This window comes from Neofelis nebulosa, chromosome 18 (assembly GCF_028018385.1).
Source record: "Neofelis nebulosa isolate mNeoNeb1 chromosome 18, mNeoNeb1.pri, whole genome shotgun sequence".
In the NCBI taxonomy this organism is placed as follows: domain Eukaryota; kingdom Metazoa; phylum Chordata; class Mammalia; order Carnivora; family Felidae; genus Neofelis; species Neofelis nebulosa.
This window is the reverse complement of record NC_080799.1, coordinates 9279978-9293333: the sequence shown is the minus strand read 5'-3', so window position 1 is coordinate 9293333 and position 13356 is coordinate 9279978. Positions and strand designations below refer to the sequence as shown.

At 48.3% G+C, this 13356-nt stretch overlaps 1 protein-coding gene across 5 annotated transcripts in view; it reads right to left on the bottom strand.

The window, feature by feature from the left end:
- The window catches only part of STYXL1 (serine/threonine/tyrosine interacting like 1), a 78330-nt gene that overhangs the window by 58190 nt on the left and 6784 nt on the right, over positions 1-13356 (bottom strand). For 2 of the 5 annotated variants that reach the window (XM_058710859.1, XM_058710855.1), the window contains one exon: positions 1395-1501. In XM_058710859.1, coding sequence (XP_058566842.1) covers positions 1395-1501 — 107 coding nt within the window. Of the gene's footprint in view, positions 1-1394; positions 1502-13140; positions 13319-13356 lie in introns of those variants that run through there. The other 3 variants (XM_058710857.1, XM_058710856.1, XM_058710858.1) reach the window with 3 other exon arrangements.

The following is a 13356-nucleotide window of genomic DNA, read 5'->3' as shown; positions in this document are numbered from 1 at the left end:
TCTCTCTGTTCTTCCCCTACTCATGCTCTGTCTCTCTCTCTCCTTCAAAAATAAATTTAAAATAACACTCAAAATTTTTTTTAAAAATCACAGAGGCAGAGGGGCGCCTGGGTGGCTCAGTCGGTTAAGCGTCCGACTTCGGCTCAGGTCACGATCTCACTGTCCGTGAGTTTGAGCCCCGCGTCGGGCTCTGTGCTGACTGCTCAGAGCCTGGAGCCTGTTTCAGATTCTGTGTCTCCCTCTCTCTCTGACCCTCCCCCGTTCATGCTCTGTCTCTCCCTGTCTCAAAAATAAATAAAACGTTAAAAAAAATTTAAAAAAAAAAAAATCACAGAGGCAGAAGGGAGAATGGGGATTTCCAGGGGATTAGGGATGGGAGGAATGGGGAGTTAGTGTTCAATGGGTGTAAGTTTTAGAGTTTACAGGATGAGGACTTATGGAGATGGATGGTGGTGTGCATAATACAGTGCAACATTATGAACGTATTTGATACACTGAACTGTATAATTAAAAGTGGCCAAAACAGCGCATTTTATGTTATGTGTATTTTATTGTGATTTTTTTAATTGGGGGAGAAAAAAAAAATCACAAGTTCACACCAATCAGAATGCAAAAATTTTCCAGGCTGACAAAACCGGGTGTCGGTAGGTATGGGTCTTACACTGATGATGGGAATGCAAAATGATCATCTTTTTGGAGGCAATTTGACAATAATGTAGTGAAAGCGGAATCTGCAACTTGTCAATACCATTTCTAGTTAGATACCCTGAAGAAATTCTTGCCCGTGAATAAGAGTTGCACAAGGCACTGTTCATCAATAGAAACAACGCAAGCAACACATCACGACTGATTAGCAATGGGCGCTACCCTGACAGTTAAAACAGATCTTCACATTTAGACATGGGGCAGGGGTGGGGGGGGGGCAGATCTCAAAAATTCTAAGAAAAAGCAAGCTGCAGAATGATTGTACATTACGGTACAATTTGTATAAATGATCAAGCCACACGTTATTTCAGGATGCCTGCATATATAGTAAAGATGTAAAAATACAGAACCGATCATCTTTGGGGAGGAGAAGCAATGGGATCAGGATGGGGTACGATAGAGGGGTACATCTATGTTAACGTTATGTACGCTGAATCTGAGTGGTGGGTACATGGGCATTTGTCAGCATCACTACGTATTTGCTGGATGTTTGAAATGTTTCACTTGACAAGAACACAGGTCTTCCAAGAACTTCTAGACCTAACCTGGAATGATTTCCAAGTCATGTGACAATTAGTAGCATCATTTTAAGCTATGTCGAAGGAATCTAAAGGTTTTCTAAAGTCATTTATTCCCTCATCCCCATAGATTTGTTGATTCACCAAAAATCATATTTTTAAAGCACTTACCCAATAGGCAGAGATAGTTGGGTTCAGTCAGTCGCGACAGTTTTGTGACCTGATTCAAGATGTTGTAAAGCTCTGTTGGTTCACACAAAACCAAACCAGCCATCCTACTGGGAAGAATCAATAATGTATAAGCTTAGTACCTCTTTATTTATTTACTTTAGAGTGAGAAAAAGCGCAAGAGCGAGCAGGGGAGAGAGGGAGAGGGAGGGAGAAAGAGGGGGGGAGGGAGGGGAAGACAACCTTAAGCAGGATCAGTGCTCAGCATGGAGCCTAGTGGACTAGTGCCTCTTTCCATTTTATTTTTTATATATATATTTTAATTTTTAATGTTTATTTTTAAGAGAGAGAGTGCAAGCTGGGGAGGGGCAGAGAGAGGGAGACACAGAAACGAAAGCAGGCTCCAGGCTCTGAGCTGTCAGCACAGAGCCCGAGGTGGGGCTCAAACTCACGAACTGCGAGGTCATGACCTGAGCCAAAGCCTGACGCTTAACCGACTGCGCCACCCAGGCGCCCCCTTCTTTCTATTTTAAATGAATGGCCAAAGATACTGGATTAAACTCTTTAACACACCTTCAAACAAAGATGAAAATAATCATGAAGGTGATCCGGAAAGCTTCAAAAATTTGTAGTGACATGTGCATCACAGCAAATCAAGTATTGTACACAGCGTATCTGAGCCAGAGAAATACACAGTAGGCTGTAATACAGTCACCGATTCCTTTCTTCTTTCATTTCATTACTCAGCACCTACTGTATACCAGGCACTGGAAATAACTGGTGAAACAGAGTACCCTCATGAAGGTTACAGCCTAGCATGGAATACAGACATTGAGCCAAAAACCACATTATAAACAGGAAAAGCATTATAAGAGTCAGCATCCAGTGTTGGAGGACAAGCTAACAGGAGGGCCTCATCTGGCTGGAGCAGACAGAAAGGGCTGAGATGCGACTGCTAGGCTGAACCAGGTGGCTATGCAAGACTTAGCCAGGCAGAGAAGGGAGAGAGGGTGAGGAAGGGAAGAACATTCAGTACTTGACAGAGTCCAAAGGAGGCTGGTGTGACAGCAGGTAGAGAGAGATAAGCCATGACCCTGCGGAGGGGCCTTGTAGGCTTAGGACAAAGATCACGGAGGCCAAAGTTGGGTGGAGAATCGCTGATGTGTACTGACAGAACTGCCCGCCCGGGCTGGGCTGGGCTCTTGTGCCCCAAGAACATGGAGGGGGAAAGGTTGGGCCTGTGCAGCCACTTGTACAGGGAGGCTACCTTTTAGCAGGGGTGGGGGCTACAAAGAGTTAGCCAGCAGGCCTCTGGCGGCCAGCAGGGGGCATGTGGGAGAGAAGTTGAGTCTAGGGATAATCTTGCTCAGGACAGTTAGGACCCACTTCAGAGTAACCAGTAGAATGCTCTTGGGAAAGGCCACCCCCCTCACCATGGGCCCTGGATCCTTCCCACTAAGTCAGACTTTGGTCCTCAGCCTCCCCTCCAACATCACCAATTTCAGCCTCCACATGGATCATTCCTATCAGCAGGCAAACATCCTCGGTACCCATCTCTGTTCTCTACAGAGAGACGTCTCACTCCCTCCACTTCCTCGCTTCCAGACTCTCTAGGTCCAAATCCTGGCTGTGCCGCTTACTGTCGGCTGCCTGATCAGGGGGGAGTAATTAGTCTCTCTGCGCCTCAGTTTCTACCTCTATAAAACAGGGCTATTAGTAATATTGCCACTTCTGTAAAAACCAAGATAATAGCACCTCCCTATTGTGTGTGGATTAATGAAATTACACATGTGAGACATTCTGAACAGGGAAGAAATGCAATCTTCTCCCCTGGAGCCCATCGAACCGTAGGAATTGGTTTTTTTTTTTTTTAACATTTATTTATTTTTGAGACAGAGAGAGACAGAGCATGAACGGGGGAGGGTCAGAGAGAGAGGGAGACACAGAATCTGAAACAAGCTCCAGGCTCTGAGCTGTCAGCACAGAGCCCGACGCGGGGCTCGAACTCACGGACCGTGAGATCATGACCTGAGCCGAAGTCGGACGCTCAACCGACTGAGCCACCCAGGCGCCCCAGAATTGTTCTTATCAAGGCCATCAACAATGTCCACCTTGCCTCAGCCATTAATCACTTCTCCCTGGGCTCAAAGGATGGAGCCTCTTAGCACTTAACCCAGTTCAGCACCCCTCCCTCCCAATACTCTCTACTCTCAGAACACTCCACTCCCCAGGCTTCTCTTCTCCCACTGTTTGTTGCTACTTGGTCTTCTGGGTGGGAGGCTCTACCTCCTCATGTTAAGAAAGTCCACGGGGCTCCTGGGTGGCTCAGTCAGTTAAGTTTTCAACTCCTGGTTTCCGCTCAGGTCACCATGATCTCACAGTTCAGGAGCTGGAACCCTTCATTGGGCTCTGCACTTGACACTGAGGAGCCTGCTTGGGATTCTCTCTCTCTCTCCCTCTCTCTCTGTTTATTTTAAGAGAGAGAGCACAAGTAGGGGAGAAACAAAATGAAAATAAAAAGATATTTAGATACATCCGGTCATGATCTCACAGTTCACAAGCTGGAGCCCTGTGTCAGGCTCTGTGCTGACAGCTTATATCCTGGAGCCTGCTTTGGATTCTGTGTCTCCCTCCTTCTCTGACCTCCCTGGCTCACGCTCTGTCTCTCTCTCTCAAAACATTAAAAAAAATTTTTTTAAAGATATATTTAAAAAAAAAAAAAAAGTCCTTAGGCAGTCATCTCTTTCCTTCTCTGTCTACACTCTCTCTGTAGGACAGGGCTCTCATCCTCAGCACCATTGACATTGACATTCGAGGCCAGATAATTCTGTGCTGTGGGGGGCTGACCTGTGCATTGCAGGATGTTTAGCAGCATCCCTGGCCTCCACCCCATAGATGCCAGTAGCAAAGCCCTCCCCACCCAGTTGTAAACAACCCAAACTGTTTCTGGATGTTGCCAAATGTCCCCTGAAAGAAGAGGACAAGTCACTGCTACTTGAGAACCACTACTAGAAGATCTAGAGCCTAGGGGTGCCTGGGGGTTCAGTCGGTTAAGTGTCTGACTTTGGCTCAGGTCATGATCTCAAGGTCCATGGGTTTGAGTCCCATGTCGGGCTCTGTGTTGACAGCTCAGAGCCTGGAGCCTGTTTTGGATTATGTGTCTCCCTCTCTCTGCCCCTCCCCCACTCATGCTGTCTCTCTCTGTCTCTTTAAAATAAACGTTAAGGGGCGCCTGGGTGGCTCAGTCGGTTAAGCGGCCGACTTCGGCTCAGGTCATGATCTCGCGGTCCGTGAGTTCGAGCCCCGCGTCGGGCTCTGTGCTGACCGCTCAGAGCCTGGAGCCTGTTTCAGATTCTGTGTCTCCCTCTCTCTGACCCTCCCCTGTTCATGCTCTGTCTCTCTGTGTCTCAAAAAAATAAATCAACGTTAAAAAAAATTTTTTTAAATAAAAATAAAAATAAATAAATGTTAAAAAAGCAACTAAAGAAAAAAAAAAAGATCTAGAGTCTAAGTGATTTGAATACCATTTATAAACCAATGAGTCCCAAATCGTAGTCCTGCTTGACCTCTCCATTGAGCTCGACCCACCTGGATGCCTCATTGAGCCTCTCAAACATAACATGGCCAAAACAACTTTTAATTCACACATGCCCCTACCTCCAATACCTCTCTTTTAGTTTCCTCAGCCTCAAAAGACAGCACCATTATCCACCTAGCTATTCAAGTCCATACCCCAAATCCCTCTTTCCCCCGGCCCCTCACATCCAATCTATCAGCTCTAGTACTTAAACATATTTCAAACCGATCCACTTTGCTCCAGCTCCAGAGCTAACCTTCTACACCAGGGTACTATCATCTCTCTCCTGGTGATGCCATACTTCCCAACTGAGCTTCTGGCTTCTTGCTTTCTCCCTATGATCTCATCTTTACATGGCGCTCAGGGCGATCTTTTCAAACTATGGGTGTCTTCGTCTTCACCTCACTGCCACCATTCGACACAATGCACTCATCGGTTTGCTTGCTTTACCACCAATCTTATCCTCTGGGAATGTGCGGGGCATACATACAACAAAGGGCAGGGACCTTGCCCTTTCGTTCACTGTATCCTCACCCAGTGCCCACGATTTTTGGTGAATGGTGCTCAATAAGCACACGTTGGATGAATAGTCACCATTCCTGCCTTCGTCAATGGGGCCATCTTGACTTGAGGCCACACAGACGCGCCTAAGGACCTCCCCACTCCCACCCCCAGTCACATCCCAGATCCTCTGCCTCTGAAAGCCCGGGTTCACTAGTGGCATCCAGGTGAAAACCCAGCCCCAGGGATCAACTCCTCCAGAGTTCTCTCCTTCCCCAAGGGAGAACTCTCCCTGGTCAAGCGAGAACTGCCCTCATCCGCTGATAAAGTATGAGAGGGATAAGAACGGCTCCTGAACCTAACAGCACAGTTTTGTGGGGTTTTTTAATGTTTATTTTTGAGAGAGGAGAGCATGAGCAGGGGAGGGGCAGAGAGAGACAGGGGGGAGAGAGGGTCCAAAGCGGGCTCTGTGCTGACAGCAGAGAGCCAGATGTAGAACTCAAACTCACGAACCAGGAGATTGTGACCTGAGCTGAAGTCGAACGCTTAACCAACTGCCACTATCACCCCTGCCCCTAAACGGCACAGTTCTGAAAGAGGACGCAGCCCTGTGAGCTAAGATCACGGGCACTGCTAGCCCGGGCAGGTGGAAGGCTTTCCACTTCTTTTAGTGCTGCTCCCACCTCTACAAGGTTGACAATGCTCTTGGCTCGGCTGTTGGGCCCTGAGAATATTTTGACATTTTGAGCTTTTACACAGACCATTAAACTAATGTTGGCAAGTTTTTGCCAAAAGTATTTTCCTTTGTGAGTTCCACTAAAGCGGACTGAATTCCTTGATTTCATTTCATCGTTAACTAATTCTGATTTTTTTCAATTTTGTTTAGCCAAAATTAGTTTCCCCAAGATCAAGCCTTTTTTTTCTGTGTGATTTTTACAATAAGGGTTTGATCCCTCAGTCAGATGTTTATCCTAGCAGCATTGACTATGATTATTTCTATCAAGCGTCCTTTTCCTAATGGCCTGTTCAAAACACTAGTGCCCAAATGGCAAGTTTAGGACATCCCCCTGTGGACTCTTTCAGCAGAGATAGAGATAGGCTCTTTTTGAGACTTTGGGGGTGGGGGTCAGTGTGATGGGTTTTGCAGGGGAACGGGGCAGGCAGATGGGAAGAGTGGCCAGAGGAAGCTGGCTTCAGGGGGTCAGAGAGACCAATCTTCCCGTGAATTGACCAGTTTGGGAAACCCACATGGCTTTGTGGGTGGCAAGCAGAGCCACCCCAAAACACTTGCACATTACACACCCACCAGTAGGGAAGTTCTTCACCCTTCACTGTAAAGGCCTGGCCTCTCTCTGAACCAGGCGTGTGTGCAGCTCTGTCGGCCCAGAGCTGTCTGGACGCAATTGGGCTGGTAAACTCCACTCCAGTGAGGACACAAGGTCTATATTCGGGGAAAACTGCCAGTTAGGAAGGGATGTTTCATTAGGGGTTGACACAGCCTGAGATGAAGCTGGAAACTAGCCAGACCCAGCCCTTCTTGCCTCCCTGTGCTTGAGGAAAGGCCGTACCAGATCCTTTGGGTACACAAGGACTTCCATTCTGGCTGATGGCATCGCCGACAGAGGCTGGGCCTCACGTCAGGCTTCTCAAAGGACCTTCAGGACAGAGTTTGGTCGACTCTTGGCCTCACACAGTCTGGGTGGACACAACTGATGGGCTTCCGGTGGAGAAGAGGCAATGCTCCATGCTCCTGGAGAAGCCAGCCCATAAGCTTTACTGGGGGTTCCTGGCTCGGGCTAAGCAGGAACCAGAGGACTGCACAGATAGGACTCAGGGTCCACAGCTAACCCCACTATGCTCTGGTTCTCTGTGTGAAGCAGAGGCTGTGCCAGGATGACCAAGGCTTAAACACAGGAACAGGCTTTAACACTATAACTATCACCTATAAACTGAAGCAGTTTACACAGGATTACACTGGAAAGGCTATAGGAATGTGACGTTGAAACGACAGACATAAATTGCCCAGCACTGGCCCTGGTGTGGAGCAGGAGCTTAGGAAACAGAAGTTCCTTCACTCCTACCCTCTCTCTCCTTTCAATTTCACCTAGGAGCCTCTGACAGCTCCAAATGCAGTAGACACAGAGCACCATTCAGAGAATCTCGGGCCAAGGAGCGAAGCAGGAGCTAGCCAAGTTTGTAAGTAGAGGGAGCCTTCGGTGTTGCTGTAGAGTCAAGATCCCCAAGGATCTGGTATAGCCTTTCCTCAATCACAGCCTGCCCCTTGACAAAACTAGAGCACATAGCGCCAGGCTGTAGCACCACGGGGTTGTGGAGGCTACCCGAGTGGTCTCGAAATCAGAGGCGCACCAGGTCCTACTGTTAGCGATGGCCAGAATCTCTGTATTTTGGAAGCAACAGGTATGGGCCAGGGGCCCAGACCCAGCCGCACACATCCCCATCCCTTGCCTTCAACCTTGCCTTCACTCCCATGTCCCCACACCTGGGTACACTACACACCTGAGAGGTACCCTACTAGTCCTAAGAGTGACAGGTCTTGCAGGCAATTCACCCGTCAGAGGTAGGGGCTGGTGAACTGCAACCAGTTTGGGTCAGGTCCCAAAGGCCGTGACCATGACATCTGGTCTCTTCTCCTCCCACTCGGCCACCAGCACTTGCCTCTCCTCTGCTCCTTGATCAGGCTTAGGCCTCCCTTTCTGCTCCTCTGGCACGGGTCCTCGGCCCTGACCAGGCTCTGGACTGGGCACTGCTCCTACTTCCCTGACCTCTGGCTGACCTGGGAGACGGAAGGCTCTGCTCCTGACTCAGATCGGCCACCGCTGGCGACTCTCAGCTCTTGGGAGCTCTTGGGAGCTCCTTGCCGGTGCTTCTTGCTGCCGTGCTGCTGGCCCACCACCTCCTACGTGTTCGGCCGGAACGGGTCTTGGAAGCCAAGTCCTTTGACTTCTGGCAGACATGAGCCACAGCTAAGTTAAAGCTATTTATCCCGATACAGTTCTGTTTTAAAACATCCAAGAGTACCTAGAGAACAATAAACTCCCATGCAAGGTGGAATGATTACCACCTTTCTAACTTTTTCTTTTAGCTCCAAGGATCTGAAAGGAGAGGTTGAAAATACTTCACTTGAGGGGAGCCTGGGTGGCTTAGTGGGTTAAGCGTCCGACTCTTGGTTTCTGCTCAGGTCATGATCTCACGGTTCAGGAGTTCTAGCCCTGCATCTGGCTCCGTGCTGGTGGTGCAGAGTCTGCTTGAGATTCTCTCTCTCCCTCTCTCTCTGCCCCTCCCCTGCTCACACTCTCTCTCAAAATAAATAAGTAAACTTAAAAATTTTTGAAAAAAAATACTTCACTTGAGGTATGATTTTAGGGTTGAAGAGAAGATAGGTTAGCACATATACTGCACATATATATATATTCATATGGGATATGTATCCAACATATATATAGGTTAGCATATATAGCAGCTAATAGCAGAGACAGGATAGCCCATGACCATGGTCTAAGCCTATTGTAAGGCACAAAACGGTCAGTATATGTGGATGTGGATGGCTTGTGTACGTGAGGGGTAGGGCAAGGAGTGGGGGGGGTCAATATATTCGCATATCATATATAAAAACATACAATGAAGAACAAACAAAATGAAACTATGGTGACAGAAGCAACAGTCTTGGGGGGACTGATGTAAAGGAGCATGAAGGAACTTTCTGGAATAGTGAAAATGTTTTATAGATTGTATTGGGGGTGGCGATTAAGGGTGTAAATAGTAAAAAAACAGTCAACTGAACACTTAAGATCTATATCATATACAAACCATACAACAATAAAAATAAATCCCCCTTGTAGATTCACGTTTGTGTGTTCAAAGATATGAATACGCAGGTGTGTATGTGTGGATAGGAGTGTATGCAGCCCCACTTGTACATTGGTGACCTTGGTCTAGGGTCTGGGCTGTGGAAACCATGTAGACTTGGACACACAGAAGTACACACTGCAGAATTCAGCTTGGCCTCCACAGCTGTCAACTAATCCCTTTCTCACTATTCATTTGCCCAGAATTTTCCCAGTTGCTATAACTGTTATCCAAACCTCCCCAACCCTCCTGGGGTCCCCATGGAGCATATTCTCTCATCCTATTTCTTGCCTGGGAAAGTTAAGGCCACGAGGTGTGAACAGCCCTTCTCAGCCAGCTGCACCCCCCCCCCCCCCGCCGCCAATCTCCTTTGGGGGCGGGCGGGGGGAGGCTACATGCTTTCTCCTGGAATCCTCTGACTTTATCCTCTCCCACTTAATCTTTCTCTCCTTTCAGGATCTCAGAGTTCTCCCCCCTCCTCCATTAGCATCTTTCTGAATTCCAAAATTCACAAGCCTGAGCTTTCTTGAAACAATTCATAAAGCCAGAAAGAAAATCCCTAGAATAGCTTGGCCTATGCCCTTTGAAGCTAGTGCAGGCAGAGAGGCAGGTGCCAGGTCCCAGCCCGGAAAAGTCTGAGGTTGGCTAGCTGTTAGCAAAGCAAGGAGAGTCAGATGCATTTGAAATGCCTTGCGCTCACCCAACTTCCACCCCAGGATTTTTTGGGGCAAAGGATGTGTGTTTCCTATAGATAAAATGTGGGCAAGAGAGAAGGCCAGCTAGAAGCCATCATAAAGGGACTTTGACCAAGATGACCACTTGGAGGCACAATGGGCCAACTGCAGGTAGTAGGGAATTCCAGAAACCAGGGGCTGAAGAACAACTGAAAGCAAGACTGAGGCATAACCACTTAGGTCAAAGGAACTGCAGCTAGAGACCCACACAAGCACCACATGGAAGATAATCAGCTACAAACTCCTGTCAAGCTCAGAGAATACTAATACCAGATGACACAGGGACCTTTCCTGCCCCTACCTCTACTCCTACAACTGCAGTCTGAAGCCACAGTCTTTCAGGGGAGGTGGGGGTGTGAGGAAGCAAGATGGGAGAAATGGAGAAGTCAAGCACTCTCCCCTCCAAGGGTGGGAGCCTAAAGCAAGCTTAAGAGAGGAAGAGGAGAGGCTTGGACACTGAATTCTCTTGATTTGACTACTAATGTAAACGGGACATTACGGCTATTGCACAAAGTCTGTTTTGATGACTGGGGTGATCCGAGAGCAAGCAAAGAAATAAAGCAAGCATGGGGACGACAACAAAGCTGTTTCAGGACTGCAGTAGGCTTTCTGGACGAGGCCCTGCATGTTCAGTGTAACAGTCACACATGCAAAGGACAGCAGAGACACGCCGTTTAATACAGCAGCTGTTAATGCTGTTATGAGCAATCTTGGGATTTGAAGGGAAGCAGCTATGAACTGAATGCAAGGCTGGCTTTTCTAACAGTCAAGTTGCTTGGGATGGCCCGAGTAGACAACTTGGCAAGGAGAGGGAGGGTGTAGCCCAGTTGTAGGAGTGTGAGACTCCATGATTCACATTTTTCTCAGGGCCTCACCTCTCTCTCCCCTCTACAGGGATGCCTTTGGCCCTGGCCTCTCTCATGGGTTTCAATCCCACATTTCATGTTGGAGTAACTCCCAACCTGTCCACCGATATTTCTATGTGGACAAATCACCATCACTTCTAATTCAACCCAACTAAAATGGAGCTATTTTTTGCCTCTCTAGCCAGCTCTCCTTCCACATAACCCCCAAATCCCATTTCTGTACTTATATACTTCTCAGTCTGATCTTCCACATTTCTTTCATTCCTTTTTAAAAAAAAATTATATATATTATATATATAATGTATATGTATATATAATTATATATACATATACATTATATATATACACATATATATGTATATAATATGTGTATATATTATATATATAATGTATATATATATATATACATATACATTATATATATGTATATATATATATAAAGGGAGAGAGGGAGCGAGAAGGTGCACACGCACTGGGAGGGGCAGAGAGAATCCCAAGGGGGCTCCATGCTATCAGTGCAGAGCCCGATGTGGGGCTCAATCCCACAAACCATGAGATCATGGCCTGAGCCAAAATCAAGAGTTGGATGCTCAACTGACTGAACCACCCAGGTGTCCCCATCTTTCATTTCTTAAACCCGCAAACTAATCAATTTTTCCCTGGAGACTTCTCCCTCATTGGCCCCACTCCCTCCATGTCTATGGCCACCGTAACTCAGATCTTTAACATCTCCTAGGATAGCCTCCCAAACAATTTCCCTGCCCTCCAGATCTTGCCATCCGAATCCTTGGCATGTTAAGGTCAGTCCAATCTTCCCCCATAGTGCCAGTGGCATCATCATAAACACTTGCTGCCTAAGGAATAAAATATAAACTTCTCAGCTAACATTCGTTGCTCCTGCACAATGTTTGTTCATTTGTTTTGCAACCTGCTTTTCTCAGCCTTATCTAAAGCTATTCAACTCTTCCAAAATTCAGAGATCTATGCTCAGTCTGCTGGACAGTAAAGGCTCAGGGATGAGAGATGTACCTGACCACAAGGTAGTCTCGGTTCTAGTGGTAAAATAGAGGGGTAAATAATTAACCAGAGAACAGTTGGTGGTAAGATACACTGCTCGTCTGCAGGTCCCCACTCCAACAGAGAGGATCTATTCACCATCTGTAGACTTGGGCTTTCCTAGCCCCAGGTTTTACTTTGGACTCTTCTTCCTCAACTCAAACACTTGCACCCCCACAGCCAGGCAGGGCTCTCTCTCTTCTCTGGAGTCGAATGGTCCCACTGAGTAACTCCCTCCGGAATGTCTCAGCTTGTTGCAGGGTTGGATGCACCTCCTGTTCTCATCGCACCTCGTAACTCTCCTAGTGTTGCCCATATCATGCTGCCTGCAATTTGCCCCTCTCTCCCGCTAGACTCAGCTCCCTGAACGCAAGAAAATGGGCGGATCTTGTTAAACCAACAACCTGCTGCACCTCTATCTGCCCCCCACCCCCACCCCTTGGCTGAGGGCAAGGAACTCTCTGTGTACCCAGGAAACAGTTGGGGGGAAAGGAAGCTTCTATAATTCAGCTTATAAATGTAAGTGATAAGTTCCTTGTGAGCAAGAACCACAGCTTTGCTTCCTGTCTGGATAAACTCCAAACAAATCCCCTTATAGCTGGGTGTCAAGCGACAGTTTCTCCGTACCTAAAGCAGAAACAATGTGGCCGTGTTCACAGCATGGCTGGGTACACCTGAGGAGTAGGGATCAGGTGACCGTGCAAGTTACCACCTAGATACCAGTTTCCTCCTCTGCAACACGGGGCTGCTTTCCTGAAACTGTAACGGTGCCTCGCCCAGCAGTGCTGTGTCCGCCATTCTCAGTGGTGGTGTTTGTAAAGCTCTCTGAACCCTAACAGAGGGTCCTGTGCACCTCCAAGGACTAGGGTACTGGTGGGTGGGCGGTACGTGTACGTGACCCGGGGGAAGGAGGGGTGCATCGAAGTGACTGATGAGAGGGGACCCCATTCTCCCACCCCACCCCCAGGGCTCAACCTCCTCTCCCCTTTTCTCTTCCAGAGCTTTCCAGAGCTCGGAGGCCCTGAGGCCTCCCGGAGCAGACTGGGTGGTCTGGGCAGAGGTCTAGGGCCCGGACCGCACCCCCTCCGCCGGGCCTGCAGCGCGACCTCGACCTGTCTCCCTGTCAGGGCCTTTGTCTGGAGCCCCACCTGTAAAATGGCTCCTCTAAGGCTCTTCCAGTCTAAATCTCGACCTCTTCCACCGCTCTGGTGAGAACTCTCCCTCCCACTCGCGACCGCGGCTCCACCACCGGCCGCACGGAACGCTTCGCGCGCTACGACCCTGCCCTGACGGCGCTTCCTGCGCGCAGAAAACGAGCCCCCGCAGTCCTTCTCCACCACCACCCAGAGATGGACGTGACACCG